At 42.4% G+C, this 21,726-nt stretch overlaps 2 protein-coding genes and 1 pseudogene across 3 annotated transcripts; all 3 read right to left on the reverse strand.

Moving 5' to 3' along the window:
* Window positions 1–980: 980 nt before the first annotated feature.
* On the reverse strand, window positions 981–1,919 carry LOC143401343 (olfactory receptor 7G2-like). The gene has a single exon (XM_076858687.2). The coding sequence runs from the start codon at window positions 1,917–1,919 to the stop codon at window positions 981–983; it is 939 nt and encodes a 312-aa protein (XP_076714802.1).
* Window positions 1,920–8,098: 6,179 nt separating this feature from the next.
* Window positions 8,099–10,492, reverse strand: LOC143410971 (olfactory receptor 7G2-like). Of its 2 annotated transcripts, XM_076871814.2 has the most exons (2): window positions 9,551–10,492; window positions 8,099–8,146 (listed from the first exon to the last, which is right to left on the reverse strand). In XM_076871814.2, exons 1-2 carry the CDS (start codon window positions 10,469–10,471, stop codon window positions 8,099–8,101), a joined length of 969 nt encoding a protein of 322 aa, XP_076727929.2. In that variant the 5' UTR covers window positions 10,472–10,492. The 2 variants fall into 2 exon arrangements, with proteins under 2 accessions (XP_076727929.2, XP_076727938.2); XM_076871823.2 differs by lacking the exon at window positions 8,099–8,146 and having other exon boundaries at window positions 9,533–10,471.
* Window positions 10,493–17,534: 7,042 nt separating this feature from the next.
* Window positions 17,535–18,445, reverse strand: LOC143401350 (olfactory receptor 7G2-like; annotated as a pseudogene).
* Between the last annotated feature and the right edge of the window lie 3,281 nt (window positions 18,446–21,726).

The raw sequence follows: 21,726 nt of genomic DNA on the forward strand, positions 1-21,726 counted from the left end.
CTCTGGTCCACTCCCCACCTCAGAAGTGCTAGCAATGCAAGTGACGTCTCTTTATTGTTAGAGCAACATATTAATGTTAGACTTTGCTTTTTCTTATTAGGACAAAAGGCGTCTTTACTGATGAGTTTGAATGTCCTCATAGCCATCTCAGACCACTGATATCACCTAATCATGCCAATTTTAAACAACATGACACAGGACATGGTGGATGCCATTGTGATCTTAGAAACTTATACTTGGCCACTAAAACGGTTCCATATTTGTTCACAAGATATAAATGGTACCCCTTTGCCTCGCAGTAAAACTACCTCTAGGATGCAACTCGCATGGCCCCAGCCATATAGTCACCTGGAGTCAACTTTGTAGATATAAAGGCAGCTCTGTTTCAAAATATTCCCATTCTATCCACCTCTAGAACTTGCCTTTTCCTTTTTTCATTTTATTTTTCTTTCTTTATACCCCAGTTCCTCCTCCTTCTTTTTCTTCTTTTGATTTTTTTTTTTTTTTGGTACTAGAGTTTGAATCAGGGGTGCTCAACAAGTGAGCAATCTCCCCAGCCCTTTTCATATTTTATTTTGAGACAAGGCCTCACTGAGTTGCTGAGGCTGGCTTTGAACTTGTGGTCCCCCGTCCTCAACCTCCTAAACCACTGGAACTACAGGCAGGCGCCACTGCACCAGACTCAAACTTGCTTTTTTGTAAGAATGTGTCACAACAAATATCTATAAAATTAGAGTCCCTTACTCCAGGCATAGCTCCTGTGAGAGCACATAAAAAAATTATGTTTAGATTATTGAAATTATGTGTCCAACATCACAGGGATAGGCAAAAGCGATATAATAATTTGGTCGGAGGTAAAATGCACCTGGTTATTACAGTATATCATCATTTTTGGAGAATATATGGGCAGAAGATCCAGATATCAAGGGCCCTGTCACCGTGACAAACTCTAGAAACCAAAATCCAAAGCAACTGACCCATTAGAAAGTCGATGCTAACCTACTGACAAGTTTCCTCAAGGCCTCCTTCATGTTCCCGTTTTTCAGACTGTAGATAAAGGGGTTCAGCATTTGAGGAACCACAGTGTACATCACTGAAGCCACAGCAGACTTCCTTAAAGAGTCAGTCACTGCAGAGCTAATGTACACCCCAAGTCCTGTCCCATAGAACAGGGAGACGACACACAGGTGAGACCCACAGGTGGAAAAGGCTTTGTGCTTTCCTTCTGATGAGGGCATCCTCAAGACATTGGACACAATGTGAACGTAAGAGAAAATGATCCCAGAGAGAGGAACACCAGCAAATACACAAGATGAAATGTAGATCAGGATGTTATCAATGAAGGAATCAGAACAGGCCAGCTTGATGACCTGAGCAAGTTCACAGAAGAAGTGGGGGATCCCTAGGTCTGTGCAGAAGGACAGCCGCAGCACCATCAGTGTGTGGAGGAGGGCAATCACAATGCTAATGAGAAGACAGAACAAAACCAGCAGGACACAGAGGCGGGGATGCATGAGGACCGTGTACCTCAGTGGGTGACAAATGGCCACATAGCGGTCACAGGCCATTACTGCAAGCAGACAATTTTCCAAAGATGCAAAAACTATAACAAAGCAGACCTGGGAGAGACATCCTGTGTAAGTGATGCTCTGATTCTGTGTTTGGAGGTTCACCAGCATCCTTGGAATGGTGCAAGTGCTTAAACAGATGTCATTAAAGGAGAGATTGGAGAGGAAGAAGTACATGGGGGTGTGGAGGTGGGAGTCAGAGCTGACCGTCACGATGATGAGCAGGTTCCCCAGGATGGTGACCAGGTACATGGACAGGAACAGGCTGAAGATCACTGGCTGCAGGTCTGGGTCGTCTGAAAGTCCCAGGAGTAGGAATTGTGAAACAGCAGTGTGGTTATGGGGTTCCATGTTGGTGAAGATTCTGGTGGGAAAGACAGGGTGAGGAGACCATAAAAATGTGTGGACAGCAGCTGCAGCATCGGGAAGATGTTAGACAGACTCCCGATGCACTCTGGGGAGGACCCCAAGTCTGCTTCAAGGGCTCTGGATGACTTCAGTGTGTGCTGAATTTTGAAAAGTTCATAAAGCAAATAACTTTCCCTTGGGCACTGTGAACTTCAGTGAACACCCAGACAATGTTCTCTGCTCTTTTTCTCTTTGGATCCTCTTCACTCATTACTGTTTCCCTCCAATCCCTCTACAAAAATCAATTTTTACTGAATGCTGATGGTGTTCCACTAATTGTGCTAAATATGAGAAGAAACAAAGCCTAAGGCATGTATTTTGAATCAGATATGCACAAGACATTATACAAGAGAGAAGAATGAAGTTTTTAAATGTTTCTTGTAAAGCAATAATTCCCTGATTTTGGCTTGGTTCAGAATCACCTGAAAGACTTGTCAACAAGCATATTTCTCACCATCATCCACATTTATGCCTGAGGACACTTAAGTAAAGGGAGGTTATATCATGGATGTAAGATATTCAGTGAGGGCTTGGACAAGACGGGGTTACAGCTCAGATATTCTGAGAGCTGAATTGACTCATGAACAATCTCTCTTAATGTCTCTGCATAGCACAGAACTAACATTCCTAGATGATCATTAAGATCTCACAATTTTTTGTGTGTGAATTCAACATTTTCTTTCCGACCAAAGCCTCTAGCCTTGTCCCTGGATTCAAAGTATGCCCATATTTATCCATGAAATTAACAATAGCAGCTGGATGGCATCCATCCAGGCAGACCAGAGCAAAGACTAGAAAATATTGCCTCTACCCTTGAAGCTCAGGAGAACTCCCAAGGAAACATCAGTCATCTCCTTCAGCAAATAATTAAACATCAACTTTGCACATGAAATTCTGTGTCTCCTCTTCTATTTATTTGATAGTTGGAATAGCATTTTTGGGAAAAAAAATTGAATTAATGAGAGAAAAGTCTTTGAAGTTCATAGAAAAATCTCAAAATGATGAAAACTAAAACAATTTCCTAATATTTAGAAAACAAGCACAAGATAACCCAATGATAAGATAGGCAGGGTCTGCCAGGCATGTGGGTTGGAGCAATGGTCTTTCTGGTCAGAGGGAGGCAGAAGTTCCTATGATAGCTTTCATCACTTGGATGATGTTGAACTCACACAAACTGAAGGTCACAGAGGCTCTAGAATATCCTGTGTTAAGGGGAAGCCCTCAACTCTGTGAGCAGTCTGGACGCCCCATTTGTAAAAAGAGAACTGCAGGAGATGTGTCAGTTCATGCCATCGTGGCTGCCATATTGCAAGGTATACCCGCATCCCACCATCACACTGCACACCTTGAACATATATGGATTTTATTAAGTTATTCCCAATGAACAAAGAAAAGACTTGTGTATTTCATGATGAGAAACATCAGTCATCTCCTCCCAGTGTGGGTTTGAGATGGGGGCCTCAAACTGACCTCCCCTATTGGTTTCTTCTTTACTGCCATGTGCCCTGCACAGAGCTGTCTTCACTCCACGGAAAGAAGAATGTGTCAGGGCAATTGGGGAACAAGGGGAAGCATCCCCAGCATAGAAAACGCAAAGATCTGGGAAGTGTTTAATGGGCTGAAATGACCTCTGGGATGGATAATTAAAAAATCAAGAAGGAATCACCCATTACATCAGTATTTGTTTGGCAAAGGATATGAGAAAATCTACAGTAATTAAAATTAATTTGGAATTACTGAATGAGATAGTATGAAGCATTAATTAAGGAACTTTAATTACCTGGTTGGCTTCAATTAGAATCTGGTTCAAAATCTCACCTTGATATTGAAGAAGCAAGATGTGTCCTCAGGAAATGCATCAGACTTAAGGTTCCAGAAGATTCTGAGGAAGGCTCATCTCTGGGAGGAAGCCCAGGTGCTGCTTCCTGTCTGAAGCAGGGCTGCTGCTGACTCCTAAAGTCTTTGTAAACTTGGGGATCAATATTCAAAGCTCCTCATTAGGCCATCTATTGTACTAACCTTCTAATCCCAAGAGCACTCGTCCTTGAAGACCAACTCTGCAGAAGACAGGGATTCAGGGTGGCTGATTCCTGACCCCCTGAGGCCCATTGTTTGCACCACTCAGCTCTCTGCACTGTCTCTGCTGAGCTTCCTTGTAGGGGCCCTGCTCATGTAACACAGTGCAACTCTCTAATGAATTCCAGGGCTCCTTTTTAGTCATGAACAAAGCCATCCCTACTTAATTAATGATTTCAGGAAGTACCATTCCGTTTTAGATGTGAGGATGAGTCCTGCATGGGTCAGTTTAAATAATGTTTATAGATTTAGCTAAGATACTGTGATTGTCAGTTTTCAATTGCTGTAACAAACACCCAAGGTCATTCAGCTTAATTAATGGGAAGGGTCTTCTGGCTCATAGTTTAGGGGTCTGATTCATAGTCACTTGACCTATTGCCTTGGGCCTGTGATAGTGTAGTTCACCATTGTAGTATGTGGCCTTGGGGACCACCAGAAAATAAAAAGAGATAGGAAAAACCATGTCTATGGCCTTCCCCAGTAACCCAATTCCCCTTAACTTTGGCTAGGAAGGTTCCACTACTTCCCTGAAGCCCTACAGGCTAGCCATGAGGCATTTAATGCCTGGACATTAGGGGCAAATAAAAAAGCTGTGATCTTGTAAAAATGCTCAGTGTGTTCCTAGTTAGTCATCAGGGGGTGTTTGCCCAAATGAAATAGTTTCTCACATACTTTATAAAGATCTTGTTATTATTTTATCATATTCCCTTTGTTCACTGCTTGAGAGTCAAAATCATAGACAGGGCTTTTACTCCCTGTGTCATTCTGTGAGCAACATTTTCAATTCCATCTCAATAGTTTAAATATACATCTTTCTTCACATTTGGTGGCTCTGATGGAGTTATATTATAGTTCTTTACTTTTAAGCTTATTAACTCCCAATATTTCAATTCTGCACACAGTTCAATGAAATTGACCCAAGTCCCTTAAAACAGGTTAGAAATAATAATCTAGAACTTAACGTATATTAAAGTATTCATTAATGTTATTATAACTATCACATTGTACTATAATCATTGTTTGAAATTATGTCACATGTGATGTGATTATGTTTTATGCTCTTTAAGTTTTTATAGCTGTTCCACTTCTCAGATGATGAGACACAGTGGGATTTCCTAGCTATTGGTTCAACTACAAAGTCACTGAAGGCAGAGCTATGTGATGTGTCCACACGCTCAGAGCACTGGGTTAGGTTCAACCACCCTTCAATAGGTAGAGGCAGGTCCAAGTTCATGTGCTTTTGAGAACTTTTATATTTAAATGTTCAATATTTTTCCATGTTTACTGTCTGAATTTACAATATATTCATTCTCGGTACATGATTATTTGTAATTTATATAATATGATACTTCAAATGTAAAACGAGACAGCATTACGACGGCACATTTTCCCTGTTACCCCATTCACTGTTAGCACTAGGAACAGTAGATAAAAGATACCAAGAAATCAAAGGGGTTTTAAGCCACATTGGTGTTCCCAGTACAGCATGAAGAGAACGGGAATGTGTAAACCAAGATGAGGTTTTCCCAGTAGGAAGAACAGAACCTACTCAGGAGGTGGGAGTGAGACATCAGGAGACTCTATGGGTTCACCTCCAGGAGCAAGGAAGCACTTCCAACCTTCAGCCTTAGAAAACACCTTTTTTAGAAGGTTGTTTTCCAAGGGCAGAAGTGGAGCTTCCTTACATGAACAATCCTGGTGAACTAAGGGGTGAGCTCTGTCCAAAACCAAGACTGTGATCGGAGAACTCCCCAAAGTATCTGAACCATCCTCCAAGGAAGACCCTACCAAGCTCACTGCTGGCTTGGTGAGGGCTTGGACAGTCTCTGCATCAGGGTACAGCAGAAGTCAGGAGCTACATTCAGGAGGAGAGACCTGGCTGGCGCGGGGAGAGGGAGCTGTGGACCTCCAGAGGAGCAGTGGACCCAGGCCAGGCTGGGGTGAGCCAGAGCAGGGTGGGAGGAGAACTGGGAAGGTGGCCTAGAGAGCTCCACAGGAGTGTGGCTGGAAAGGGAGAAGGAGATGGGATCGTGCCCAACAGCAGGACGAGGATCTGCACAGGTTTTGTTCTGTTCTGTTGTTTGGTTGTTTTTATTTAGGAGAACCCCACTGGGATCACCACAGTGTCAGCAAGATGCCGTCACTTGCCTGCTGAAGGCATCCACCTGGATAGAGCCATCGGTGTTCTTTAGCTTTCATTCTTCAAATCTCGGAACACAAAGACAGTGTCTATCCTCAATGGAGGACAGCATCAATGCAGGACCCAAAGAATGTGCTTCTTGATCTGCTAGTCAGAAGGCCAAAGCCTTGTGGGACAAACCTCAGGAAGACAGGAGAGGAGCAGATTGTGGGTAATGACGTGGAGATCTCCTTTGAGTCGCTTGGCTACCCAAATGTTTATTTTGAGGTGCTGGGGATCGAACCCAGGACCTGACACACGCTAGGCTACTGCTCAACCACTGAGCTACATCCTCAGCCCCAGAGAGCAATTCTGTAGGAGAAATTCCTATGTTTTGAATTCTGAAGGACTCCAGAGTGTCCACATGCCATCGGGTGAGGTGACCTCTGAGAAACACCAGACCAGCAACGCAGAGAAGTATCAGCAAGTGTCCACCACTTAGGTCTGAAACCTCCCACCTGCAAAGAGCCACAAGGACATCCCACAATTTCATGGGATTCTGGTTCTCTGTCCAAGAGGTGGCTATCACGGTGGCAGTATTGAAAAGGATGTACCCTCAGGACAGAGGTTGTTTCCTGACACTGCAGGAGTTATGGTTATTATTTTGATGCAGAGTTCATGGCAAATACAATAGGATGGTGAAATCACTATCGTTAAAGTGCCACGTTGCCCATGTTTTCTCCAAAACAAAAGAAATTAGAGGAGAGAAGAATGTGCAGGCATTTGAAAGGACAAACAAAACCAGAGTCAAATAGCAGCAGTCTGTTCAAGTGTCCTTATCTGAATTTTAGGTTAAAAGAGATCCAAAGTCCCAGCACAAGGTTCCAGATTGCTTATAACCATATCCTAAGAAACAATGAGAGTTCATCCATACGTGACTAAATTAAAAACTCTTGTAAAGGCTTCCTACCTGTCTCCGCAGTAAAACACAAGTGATAACAGAGAGAAAGTACAAAAATAACCAAAACACTAGGGGACAATTCTGCTTGTGTCAGTGAAAGTTGATCCATTATTTATGAATATTTTTATCTGTTTCTAAAATGTTTTCTGTAATGTATATGGAGTTCTTGCTCACGTCCTGTGCAGGCAAGGGAAAGGGCTCCCATTGGAGGGATGGGCTGGCTTTGAAATAAAAGCTAGGAAAATAGAACCATGAAATAAACACAGGAGACCAGAAATAGGTTTTCAAAGCAGAGACAGCGATAGGCTAAGCCAACCAGCGGGGTACAGCTTCTAACAAAAGGAAGGCGCTTGTGCTTGCTTTGTTTATAGCAGTACAGATCAAAAGGGAGGGATAGGAGCTTCTTCACAAAAAATAGGATGGGGTGGGGGTAAGCAGGCTGTTTGGTTCTTAACGGGTCACTCCATCTCTGGTGCTGTGCTGAACTTGTGATGGAGCTGGGTAGGAAGCCACATGAACCAGGAGTTCTCAAACCAGGGCTACTGCTGGGAGTTCCTTATACCAGACTGTCTTGTACGATGTATCCCACATGATTTTAATTCATGCACAGTTCATGGAAGGCTCCCCGCATAGACTAACTCTGAAATCGTGGCTCATTATCTTTTTAAGGTTTCCTCCCAGCCTTCCCAATTTCATGGTCTCAGCTTCACTATGTACACTTTCCAAGTACTACATGTCGCAGATTTCAGGAATGCATGTTCCCTATCAGTATTTTGTAGAAAATTCCAAATGAGCATAAAAGATGTAACTTATGGAAAAGGAACCTTTGTGGTTGTAATAAACAGGGTTGGGGATTGCTATCTGCAGCCACATAATTTATGGAGCTACAATAATGTCAACAGAAGACATAAGCTATTTTCGGGAGAGGTGCAGAGAATCAATTGTTTAGACAAGAGAGTCCAGAGACTAACAGCTCAGGAATAAAAGCTTATTTATTACCAAATTATAGTTTAAAAGGAATATGGATTTCTGTGTCACCTCCAATGCAAAAATAAATTTCAGGGGGTTTCATGCCTCTGTACAAAACACTTAAATCCTTTGGACTCAAGTAAGAACAGCATCTACAACATATATTGAGCTCAAGTTATTGGGGAATATATGCACATGTTAATATATATTAAAATTAACTACTTGTGTGTATCCACTGTAACATTAAAATAGTAAATTGGCAAATGTAATAACTAAAAAGGATTGGCTTTCCAGGTAATAAACCACTTTTGCATGTTAGCACAAAGACAAACACCTCAATAGAAATATCTCAAACACATACTTTCAAAAAAAAGGGGAAAAGGGAGTGACTCAAATAATGTTTGAAAAGATACTCCACCTTATAAAAGGAGGAATGCAAATTAGGAAAGCATTATTCCATGTCACCAGATTGTTTAGGTGAAGGAAAGTATTTCCTGATGATGTAAACACCAGGGTCATCTGATGGGCAGGAAAGTTAGTTTCACCATGTAAGCAACCTGGATGGAGTTACACCCTCACAGCCAATCAACCCACCACAAGAGTAGAGCTATCTTACATTTCCTCCAAGAAGTGTGAAAGAGAATGTGCCATCGGCTTTGTGCACAAGAATAAGAAATGACTGACTTTTCTCAATATCAGAGAGACTCCCTGTGTTTTATTGCTACCCTACATCATGCAAAAATAGGGCAGAAAATGAATGTGCACCTGCTAAATTCAACAACAGGACAGACTTTCAGATGTTCAGTGATGAATGAAAACCAGGACCCCGAAATCAGTCCCGACCTTGAAACCATGTCAAGGTCAAAAGGAACAAATTGATATAAAAAAATGGGGCAGGCATGTGGACAGGGATGATAACTATTCATTAGAGTCACACAAAATAATCTTTTTAGACACATGTGTACTTGCTTTCCTTATAAGATTATGTGAAATTATACTTAAGGCCCTAGGGAAATAATCTGTGATGATATCATTCTCTGCAAAAAACCAACAAATTATACGAATAACATTCGCCCTCTTATCACTTAGGTTCTATAAACCAGTGAGGAGGGTTAGGGTGTGGATGTGACATTTTGAGGGACTTTTTCTAAGTGTGCCAGAGCAAAGTGTCTGAAGCCAGAATCCCTCCTTCAGCCTCATCTTCTATGAAACTCAAGGAAGGAAATTGTGCTTGGAGAATGGAAATCATGTGTCAAATATTACAAATGAGATAAAAAGAAAAATCCGGTTTTAAGCCAAGTTACAATGCACATGGACATTAGTTGGTCTCATCAGTTTAGAAAAAAAATATAGTGACAGAAGAGTCAGGGATTCTGGTTCCAAAGGTCCCTTTATCTTACTCTAGAAAGCCAAGTCCCTGCCAATGATGCATCATAGCAGAGAACCGGTCCTACCCAAGAGTTTCCTCAAGGCCTGCTTCATGTCCCTATTCCTGAGACTGTAGATAAAGGGGTTCAGCATTTGAGGGACAATAGCATACATCACAGAAGCCACTGCAGAATTCTTGGGGGAGTCAGTCACTGCAGAGCTAATGTACACCCCAAAAGATGTCCCATAGAACAAAGAGACAACACACAGGTGAGACCCACAGGTGGAAAAGGCTTTATGCTTTCCTTCTGATGAAGGCATTCTCAAGACAGAGGACACAATGTGAACGTAAGAGAAAATGATCCCGCAGAGAGGAACACCAGCAAATATACATGCTGCAACAAATACTGTGATGTTATCAGTGAGGGTGTCAGAACAGGAGAGCTCGATGACCTGAGCAAGTTCACAGAAGAAGTGGGGCATCTCCAGGCGTGTGCAGAAGGACAGCCGCAGCAAGAGCAGTGTGTGGAGGAGGGCGTCAGCCACACTAACGAGCAGGGAGACCAGGACCAGCAGGACACACAGGCGGGGGTTCATGATGACTGCGTACCTCAGGGGGTGACAAATGGCCACATAGCGGTCATAGGCCATCACGGCAAGGACAAAACTTTCCACAAGTGCAAAAATTATGACAAAGCCAACCTGGGTGAGGCAGCGTGCGTGGGTGATGGTCTGATCCTGCGTTTGGATGTTGACCAGCATCTGTGGGATGGTGCATGTTGTATAGCCAATGTCAGTGCAGGAGAGGCTGCAGAGGAAGAAGTACATGGGGGTGTGGAGGTGGGGGTCAGAGCTGACCGCCAGGATGATGAGCAGGTTCCCCAGGATGGTGACCAGGTACATGGACAGGAACAGGCTGAAGATGAGGGGCTGCAGGGCTGGATCCTCTGTCAGTCCCAGGAGAAGGAATTCTGAAGCCGCTGTGTGGTTTATGGGTTCCATGGTGTTGATGGCTCTGATGGAAAAGATGGGGTGACACACCATAAATGAATGGCCAACAGCAGCTTTAGGAAGACGATAGAAACACACAGTCTTGCCTCCCTGTTGCCGATACCCTCTGCTAATGAGGACCAGGAGCCTGTGTTCCAACAGACCCTCTGCATGGCCTTCATGTGTGCTCAGTTTTGAGAGGAAGTTAGTACAGGAAGTCTTCATGGGCACTTGGAGCTCAAGCCAATACTCAGAAGTTTTCCCCTCTCCTTCCTCCCTGGTCTGCACACTCATTGTCCATTCCCCTCAACTTCCTTTATTGCCATAATTTTTATGGAGCACAGTCGGGTTTCCTGTCTTGTGCTAAGTGCTGAGCAGGAAGCACAGGGTGCTTTGCGGTCAGTTATCCCAGGCCTTCAAACTCAAGATGAGAAGGAAGTTTGGTACCTTTGGCTTCCTTCAAAGTTCCGAGAGACTTACAGACCTGCAGGTGTGTAGTTGACTACGACCCCATTTACATATGAGGACACGGAGGTGAGGTGAGCTTCGACCACGGGTGTGGGACCCACGGTGCCTGCTGGTCAGAACGGGGTTGGGGCCCCATATTCTGACTGCTGTGTTGACTCATGACCAGTCTCTGCCTCTGCATGGTACAGAGCTGGCATTCCTCAGAGATCACTCCCATCTCATCACTGGGCTTTGCAATTCTAATATCTTCCTCCCCATCAAAGCCTCTTAGTCTTTCCCTTGCCTTGAAAATGTATCTATTGGAGTCAGGTGTGATGATGCAGGCCTGGAATCCCTGCTACTCAGGAGGCAGCAGAAAGCATGAATCTGAGGCCATCCTGGGCAACATTCCAAGACACTACCTAAATTTTTTTTTCTTTAATCTATTAAAAAGTGCATGTCCATCTTACCCAGGAAATTAATCATAGTAAGTTGATCGTATCCATCCAGACGTACCCGAGCAAAGATTGGAACAAATTGCTTCTATACTGGAAGCTTAGGAGATCCCCCTTGGAAACACAGGTCACCCCCTTAGCAATTACATCTGAAGGGAACTGAGCCACTCTGTCTATGAGATTCTCTATCTCATGTCAAAGGAGTTCACCCCTGGTTTTGACAAATTTTGTTGATTTTTTTAAAAAGTGAGTTTAATTGAGAAAAATTGATTGAAAGAGAAAAATTGAAATGTTCATGCATATAAAAAATATGAAAAAATTTAAAATCCCTGATATCAGAAAATACAAGGTACTCAAAGTTATCAGATAATTTGAGTCCTATTAGGAGTGTGCCTGCACACCAAGACCTTGTCTTCAAGGGGGGACAGAGGTTTCCAAGACACCATTTACACCTGTTGTAATAGTGGACTAACAGAATCTGAATGTGACCCTGACCCACCCCATCTGGGAACCACATGGTTTATTAACTTGATTATGGTCATTATTTCGCAGTACACGGTATTTCCCAACATCCCAGTGTGCACATAGTATGCAAATGATTATTATCCAATCATAACAAAGTTGTAAAAATATGTGGGAATGTTTCACAATGAGGAATGAATAAATCAAGTACCCAGTACAGTAACTTTCCAAATAGTTACCGTGATACCGACAATTCCTCTTGGTTTCTTTTATCACTGTCATGAACCATCACATGAAACGCTGTTCAGTTTTCAGAAAGAAGCAATGTAATGACAAATGAAAAAAGAGAACCATAAAAGATCATCTCTAGCATGATAAATGCAAACACCAGGGAGGGTTAATGTGCTGAGACTCCCTCTGGCTAAGAGTCAAGTAGGAAAATAAGGAGACCTCAGTGAGACCAGGCTCATATCCCCTGGCCTCTGCTGAAACAGGAGATAAAATGAATGAAGTCATCCCTGAATTAGGTAAACCTGAATTGCTCTTCCAGAGCCCTAACTGGGGGTCATCTGAGGTCTAGTTGGCTTCATGAGGAATGTTGTTCCACACCTCACCTGGAGACTGAAGGTGGAGGACGTGTCCTCAGGAAAGGCAGCAGACGTAGTGAGTCGGAGGATCCGGAGGAAGGCTCATCTCTGGGAGGAGGCCCAGGTGCTGCTTCCTGGCTGGGGCAGGGCTGCTGAGGGAGTGGTCCCAGGGGGACTCCTGCAGTCTCTGTGTCCCTGGGGCTCTATACCCAGAGCTCCTCATTAGATTAGATATTTTACTGACATTCTGATCCCAAGAGGGCACGTCCTTGAAAACCAACTCTGCAGAACTGAGGGGTTCAGGGTGGCTGATTCCTGACCCCTGGGGCCATGTTTGCCCCACTCAATTCTCTGCACAGCTGTGTGGCAAGGGCCCTGATCACACAACATGTGACATCTCTCTAAAGAATCCCAGGGCTCCTTTTCAGTCTCAAACAAAGGGATGCCTATTTAACTGTTTCAGGGAGCCTGATTCTATTTTTTGTGTAAAGATCTGTCCTGTAGGGCTGGGGTTGGGGCTCAGTGGTAGAGCATTTGCCTAGCATGTGTGAGGCCCTGGGTTCGATTCTCAGCATCACATGAAGATAAATAGAGGTATTGTGTCCATCTACAACTTAAAAAAAAATTTAAAAAGATATGTTCTTTAGATGTGAGACGACATCAAATAACTATATATAGATAAGATCTCATGTTATTCAGATTTCTCTTGCTGAATGTACATTTTAGATGAATCAAATAAAAGGTGGAAAGGTTTTTGTTTAGGACTTTGGATGTTTCCCTTCATTGTCTCCTCCTCTGTCACTCGGGGACCTTAACAAGGCCATACATGATGGAAGGCGTATGTAGCAGAGGAGGCGGCCAGGAAATTAAGACAGAGAGGAAAGTCTGGAGTTCCACCCTCCAGTAGCCTACCTGCCTTCCACTGCACCCTCCTCTGAATGGCGCCACCACTTCCTGTAGTGTTGAAGGCTGGTGACCAAGGTTTCAATGGATGGGACCTAGCAGGTTGCAAAAGATGGACACTCGAGAGGTCCAGGGAGAGAGATCCCTATCCCCACCTCCCTTTGAGTACTGAGACTGACCCCAGGCCTACACATGCTGGGCACACACTCTGACACTGTGTTTTCCCACTGCCCCACAGGGGGTTTGTAAAAGAAACTCTTGTACATTTGAACTCGGGATGTTGGAATGTGCCATCTACCATCACATGAAATGCCAGCAAGATTCCATTATGAGCCTTCTGAAAACGTCCACCTGAGAACAGCCACAAAGATCCCCTGGTCATCAGGGTCTTCAATTCCCCGTCCACAGAGGTGGTGTGTAGCTAGAGGCAGAATCAAAATAGGAGCCACGTTCAGGAGGAGAGAATGTGCTTCCTGAAATCTCGGTGTTGACAGAATTTTGATAAAGTGGTCTCAACATTTTAACTATCATTAAATCACTGTCATTAATGTGCCATGTAGCACGTGTGTTTTTTCCAAAACACAGAATTAGAGGAAAGATGATATATGCAGGGACTTGAGAAAAGAGGAGAAAACAGCTGGAGTTTGTTAGTGGGTCCTAAGCCACAGTTTACGGACTGCTTGTGCAGCGGCCGGAGGAGGAAGAGGAGGAGAACTGCAAGGGAACGCAGGGGACACTGAGCCAAGTCACTTGAGTGCCTAGGTGAAGGTCACAGTAGAGGGCATCTCTAGCATCCCGTCAACACAGCTAGCTCAGCAGGGTTTCACCTGTAGTGAGAGTCATGTCCTCTTGATCAGGACGATGACTGAGGAAATGATGGTTGACAAATTCCTCTGGGTTTTCAATCTGGCACTGGCTTTTCTCTGAGCTGAGAATACCACGGGCTGCCACCTCTTCCTTCTCATACCTAACTTTACAGCCCATCTCACGGGGACACACCCTTCCTCTCTACTGCATTTACAATCTTATCCTAAGAGGCAATATTAAATAAAAACCACGTGAGAAAAAAACCACTAAAATAAATTTTATTTTAAGGATATCTATCTCTTCCTGCATAAAAAACAATAATACAGAGAATGAATACCTACCCCACAAAAGGAATTGTCCTAGCTATGACTCAGTAAAAGTTGATCCTTTTTAAAATTTTACCTCTCTCTAAAATATTCTGTGCAACCAACATGGAATAAGTATGTAATATGCTTATGGTTCATGAAAGGAGGGCTCGGAGATTGTTAACAGAAGCCACTTAATTTTAGGAGTGGGTTTGTTAGTTTATTGAAGATGTAAGATACTAACTCAGAGAAAGATGAAAACAACTGGTCATTGTTCAGGTGAGACAGTCCAGAAAAATAATAAATAAGCATTTTGTTTATTGCTGAATTAGAGGTAAAAAGAAATGTGGATTTCTGTGTCAATTCAAAGTTGTAGGTAAATCAAAAATGTTTCGTGCCACTAAACTAAAAGGCCTACCTCAAAATACCTTGCATTGAAGTAAGTAAAGCTTTCATTGTTAAACATAATAAAGTCCAAATCAACACCTGCACACCCACTAAACACTGTACAGCTGATACAAAGTGAGTAAAACACACCAAAAAGGAAGTGTCATAAACATAGCTAGAAAGGACTGAATTTCCAGTTAAATAAAAAAAAAAACTGTTATTCATTGACAAAAAGACAAACAACTCAATGGAATTATCTCAAACACCATTTCCCACAAAAAGAAAAATAAGTGCCTCATATGATATGTGGAATATCACCACCTCATAAAAAAAGAGAAATACAAAACAAAACACCATCAGATTTTAAGCTACCAGACTGATTGGGTAAAAGAAAATGTACTGTGATGATTTGGAGCATCAGAATCATCTAATGAACAGGTAAATCAGTGCAACCATTTAAAGGAGGCTATTTACAACCATTTAAAGGAGGATATTTACACCCTTGTAGCCAAGAAACCCACCAAAAGATTAAAACTATCCTACATTTCCTCTGGGAAGCATGAAAGAGAATATGGCATCAGCTTTATTCACAGTAACAGAAAATAATTACCAAACCTTCCTCAATATCAGAAAGACACTGTGTTTGTCACCTTACATCATAAAAATAAGACTGAAAATGAATGAGCACCCACTATACCTAACAACAGACAGACACTCAGATGCAAAGTGAAATGACAACCAGGACCCAGAAGTCATTTGTGACCTTGAAGCCATATCAAGGTCAAAAACAAACAAATTGATGCAATAAATTAGACAGGCATATATTAAAAGGTGATAACTACTCATTAGAGTCCTACAAAATAAGATTTTTTCAGAAAAATATGTACCTATTGGCAATAAAAACTGCTTGCATTAATCTATGTCTTTATTTTTATCTATATTTCAAGATATTATATAATTACAGTCCAGGCCAGCTAGATAATCGGGAATAAGATCATCCAATGCAAAAGTCCTCTTGGAGAATGAACAGTATTCACCCTCTCACCATATATGGTCATATTAACAAATGAGGGGGATTGGACTATAGAATATCTTTCCAGAGATTCAATTCAACTCACAACACCGCTGTCTGCTGTGTGTCTCCATGGAGCGGTGGACCATTAATAGGCCATTCATCTGTTGACTGTTCCTGGCAACATATGTCCAGTCACAACACCTGCATCTGCAGCAAACACTGGGGACTCTGAGGAGAACAGGTCCTTGGAAGAGGCCACCTCATATAGGGTCAGGGAAGCCCTAATCCCCAGAACTAAGCACTCAACTTCTGAATCCTTGCAATGAACAATGGTTCTCTTCCTTGTGTCAGAGTGTGCTGTCTCCATGGTTACTACACCTCCTCCTTTTCTCCTTCTTTTCCAATTCCTCCTCTCACAGGAAGCATGTGAATACATTGAATTCCCACCCATACATCCAAGAAAAACTCAGCAGATCTTCATTTCCCCCAAAATTAATATGCATGAATGTAAAGCGTAAGTTAATCGGAAGTTCATGAGTCAGAATCTGGACATATTTGAGGGGCATGATTCAGCCCACTACAGAGATGCAGTCTGGTAGATTCATGTAAAAGGTCCATGTCTATTGACACAGGAAAGGAAAAGTGAGTCTTCTGTATTCATCATCAAGTTCAGGAACAACACCTGAATTTGCTGCTACTGCTGGTGTCTTGGAATGCAACTAGACCTAAGAGGAGGCCACCTCTGGACATACCCAAGGAAGAGGACCTATATAAACCCTACTCTGCTCTGTACATTTCTTACCTTGGAAGTCCTTGTAAGAAAAGGTAATCCTCATAGTTAGATTATATTAGTGTTTTCTTTATGTTAGTAGGACTGATACTTCATTGATGAGTATCAACTATCTCTCAATCATCTTTAAAGACTGATATTATCTAATTATGCCAACGTTCTAGACAAGGAATATGAGTGGTGTGGATAATATTTTTATCCTCAGAAGAATATACTTTTCAAAAAACTGGTCTTTGTATTTACTTCTGAGGCTTTGCAAGTCCATCAGTAAGACGAACATGGATGAAGATGAAATTCTCAGGGCTTCAATCAAACAATTAGGTGGAAACTATTAGCTCATGTCACCACAGATTTGCTTAAATATTTTCCTGACCCTTTCAGCGTTCACCAAATTTTCTAAGAGTGAGCCAGAACAAAATTTGCTACCCCTCCTTCAGGCACTACTTCTGTGTATCCCAGGAAAGAAATGGTGTTTCAGCAATGGAAATCATGGGTCCAAACCAAAGAGCTACAAAGCAAAATCAGGTTTCAAGTCAATTGAAATGTACCTAGTCATTGCATTGTTTCATGATTTTAGATGAATGTTGGGCCAGAGTATCAGGCATTGATGACGCCCCAGGATTCCTGTCACTTCAGCTGACTCTAGAAACCTGAGTACAAAGTAAATGACTAATCATAAACAAGAAGCTAGTCTACCGATAAGTTTCCTCAAGACTTACTTCGTGGGGCTGGGGATGTGGCTCAAGCGGTAGCGCGCTCGCCTGCCATGCGTGCGGCCCGGGTTCGATCCTCAGCACCACATACAAACAAAGATGTTGTGTCCGCCGAGAACTAAAATAAATAAATAAATATTCAAAAATTCTCTCTCTCCCTCTCTGTCTCTCTCTCACTCTCTCTTTAAAAAAAAAAAAAAAGACTTACTTTGTGTCTCTGTTCCTCACACTGTAGATAACGGGGTTCAGCACTGGAGGGACCACAGAGTACATCACTGAAGCCACAGCAGTCTTCCTGGGGGAGTCAGTCACTGCAGAGCTAATGTACACCCTCAAACCTGTCCTATAGAACAGGGAGACAACAGACAGGTGAGACCCACATGAGGAAAGGCTTTATGCTTTCCTCCTGATGATGGCATTCTCAAGACAGAGGACACAATGTGAATATAAGAATAAATAATACCAGAGAGAAGAATACCACCAAATATGCAAGTTTCAACATATATCAGGTTGTCGTCAATGAGAGGATCAGAACAGGCCAGCCTGATGATCTGAGGAAGTTCACAGAAGTTGGGGATCTCCAGGTCTGTGCACAAGGACAGCCTCAGTATCATCAGAGTGGCAAACAGGGCATCCACAGTGCTGATGGACAGAGATGTCAGCACCAGGAAGACACAGAGGGTGTGGTTTATGATGGTTGTATAACCCAGGGGTGACAAATGGCCACATAGCGGTCATAGGCCATCACTGCAAGGAGAAACTTTTCCAAGACAGCAAAAACTATGACAAAGCAGACCTGGGAGAGGAAGCATAAAGGAAAGCAGAAAGCCTGTGTAGGTGATGCTCTGGTGCTGGATGTGGATATCTGATAGCACCTTGGGAATGGTGCTTGTACTAAGGCCAATGTCGTTAAAGGAGAGACTGCAGAGGAAGAAGTACATGGGGGTGTAGAGGTGGGGGTCAGAACTGACGGCCAGGATGATGAGCAGGTTCCCCAGGATGGTGACCAGGTACATGGACAGGAACAGGCTGAAGAGGAGGGGCTGCAGGGCTGGGCCATCTGTCCATCCCAGGAGAAGGAATTCTGAAGCCACTGTGTGGTTTGTGGGTTCCATGTAGTTGAAGATTCTGATGGAAAAGTTGGGGGTGAAAAGATGACAGAATGTTTGTATAGCTGCAGCCTCATTTGAGTTGATGATAGAAATTCAGAGCCACTCTGGGCTAGAGGACCAGCGGTCTGTGCTTCATCCAGGCCTCTGATGGCTGGGATGTGTGCTGAGTGTTGAGAACCCGTTCATTATACACAGGTGTATATTTTTTGTGTGTCTGGTTGTGGAATCCAGTGAATATTCTGATGTTTTCCCCTGTCCTCTCTCAGTCCTTCTTCACTCACTCCTCCTCTGCCTCCACTCCCTTTATAAGACATATTTTTAACTGAACACAACTCTGTTTCATGTGCTGTGCTAAGTGCTCAGATGGAAACAAGCTCAAATACATGCTATTCAGTCAGAATCACCCCTGCCTTAAAAATGTCATGAATGCAGTTTTGAAATCTGTCTCCTAAAGTGATGGTTCCCTAACTTGGCTTACTTTAGAATCACCCAGAAGTCTTTTCCAATTGCAGATGTGTTAGTTCTTATGGGCGTCCCCGTTTACTCCCGAGGACACCTAGGAAGGTGAGGTCATGTCATGGATGTGGGACTCACAGTGAGTGCTTGGCCCAGACTTAGTTTGAGCTCTGATATTCTTGATGCTGAGTTCATTCTGGAACAAGCTCTCTCAATACCTCTGGAGAGTACAGAACCAGCACTGTGAAATGACCACTCAGATCTCATAACATCCCTTTATAATTGTAATATTTTCTTCCTGACCAAAGCTTCTTGTCTTTTCCTTGCCTTCACAGTGTGCCCACCTCAGCCAGCTGCCATGCTACTTGCATGTGATCCCAGCTACTGGACAGGCTAGGGCAGGAGGATTGCAGCTCAGAGGCCAGCCTGGCCAGCACAGTGGAACCTAGTCTCACGAACTCATGTTTCTTAAATATATTCTAAAAAGCCTTCATCTCTGTACATGACATTTCTTGTAGCCCGTGGGCTGCATCCACTACGGTGAACCTGAGAAAACATCAAAGTGCTGCCTCCATCCTTGAAGGTTATAAGGCCTCCCTATGGAAACGCAAGTCCTCCTGCATAGCGATGGATTCTAAGGGAAGCTGTTTTAAAAAGAAAACTAACACGGAGCTCCACCTCCACCTGTCAAATGACTGATGAAATCCCATCCAGTGGGCGGAGTGTCTGGGCGCAGCTGCAGGTACTGCCTTGTATGGGTTTTCTAATTGTTTCTCTATTAGAATCAACAAGCCATAATCGTTCCTCAAATTCATCTAATGTGAAGGAAAAAAAACTGAAACTATTGGGATGGAATTGAAAATGGCATTGATGAAATGGTGAGCAGGGAGTAACTGCTAAGTCTGTATTTTTGACTGTCGGCAGTGATGAAAGAGAATGTATAGAAGATTTTTTGAAAATTTTAAGAATAAAAAAATATGGTCCAGCAAAGAGCTGTCTGACCTGGGGGACACCCTGGGTGTTTGCAGTTGGGGTAGTGGTGCAGCCAGTAGCTGATCATTTTTGCCCTATAAAAATTCATCTTCATAAGATTATAGTGTGTTATAATCACTGTTTAGAGATTCCTGTACTTTTATTATATAAGTGCTTCCTTTTGACCTTGTTAAAGTTGAAATCTGATAAATGAATTCCATGCCTCATAGTTGCTACCACTCTGCTTTGCAGAATCAATCATGTTGTGTTTCATGGTTATCCATTCATTTTCAAACTCCTTATTTATGTATTGTGACATTAAAAATCAGAGATACTGTGGTGTTGAAATATTAGCATATATTTTTTTGCTTCTGTGAATCAGGTTGTTTGAATCTTCTCTAAGTCTTGTGAAGGAAATAAAAGATTTATAAACTTGAGGTGAACCTATTGGCTGTAACAGTAACTACTCACCTTCGGTTAGTTCTAAAGGTTTTTTTTCCAAAGTGTTGAACCATTTTACTTACCAAGCAGATATTCCTGCCCTTCCATATCATTCCCCAAACATTTTTACTTAGTCTGATAATCTAAAGGGTGTACAGTATAATTTATTAACTTAAATTTCTCTTACAAAGGGAATCAGTGTCACTTCTGATAGAAGTGGACTTGTTTTCTGTCCTGTGAAAACTGTGTACTATGTTTCCATTGAGCTTTTTATCTTTTTTAAAAATTAATTCCTGATAGTTCTTTAAGTAAGTCCTCTCTATTTTTCTCTTTATACATCACAATTTATTCTTTAGACATGTCTCCTTTATCTTATGCATTAGTGTAGTTAGTAGATACGCTAAGGTGCTTTGTTCATGTATTTACTTTTTTTAAAAAATGTTTTAGTTAAATATGCATGACAGTAGAATGCATTTCTGCACTGTGATGTAATCATACATAGATGGGATATCATTTCTCATTTTTCTGAGTGTACATGTTGGTCATGCAGTCACATATATACATACAGTACCAAGGTCTGTTTCATTCTACCATCTTTCCTACCCCCACATCCCCTCCCCTTTCATCACTTCCCTCTTTATTTTATTTTTCTGACAGCATTTTTCTTGACCTCACTGCTCAGGAGGTGTTGGTACTGAAACGCCTACTTTGAGAACACAGTATCGTCTTGCCTTTCCCACTTGAAGCTGAAGCCATGGAAATTTACTTTTCTCTTTGGTGTGAGAAGGGAATCACATTCATTTTCATTACTGAGCACCCTTCATCAGACAGCCCAGCCTTTACCGTAACTCCAATTCAGCATGAAGGAGCGCCGTGCTCAGGTGTTCATGTTTCCTGGACTCTCTTTTCTAAAGGGGCACTGCTGGATCTCTCCCTGCATAACCTCACATCCTTGACGACTGCAGCTAACAGTCAGCAAAGCTGAGTTTCCTATGGCAACAAACAATCCCTAGAGATTTTTAGTTACGATCACAGAGGTACCTTGTCCTCATATCAAATTATTTCCTATTAATTTGCATTTTTGGCAACAATATTGATAAGACTCTTAATTTACATCTATGACCTCTAATTGTTACTTGCAATGTGTTTATGTGCTACGACTCTTAAGTTGCAAAAGTATGGTGGTAAAATTCTAAAAAGAAAGTGAAATGTCTGTTGTAGTCCATTCTGATTACGGACAATATATTAGAAGCTTTTGCTTATGGAATGTAAAAGAAGTTCAAATTTCACAGAGCCATACAAAGGCTCAGCCTTTTAAAAGGTGGGTATTTTTATGGTTCTTTCAGCACCTAATCAATTAGATATTAAGACAAATAGTCTCCTAAGTGTCTCTCTAGAATTCCCAAAGTACATCC

Source organism: Callospermophilus lateralis, chromosome 1 (assembly GCF_048772815.1).
Source record: "Callospermophilus lateralis isolate mCalLat2 chromosome 1, mCalLat2.hap1, whole genome shotgun sequence".
NCBI lineage: Eukaryota > Metazoa > Chordata > Mammalia > Rodentia > Sciuridae > Callospermophilus > Callospermophilus lateralis.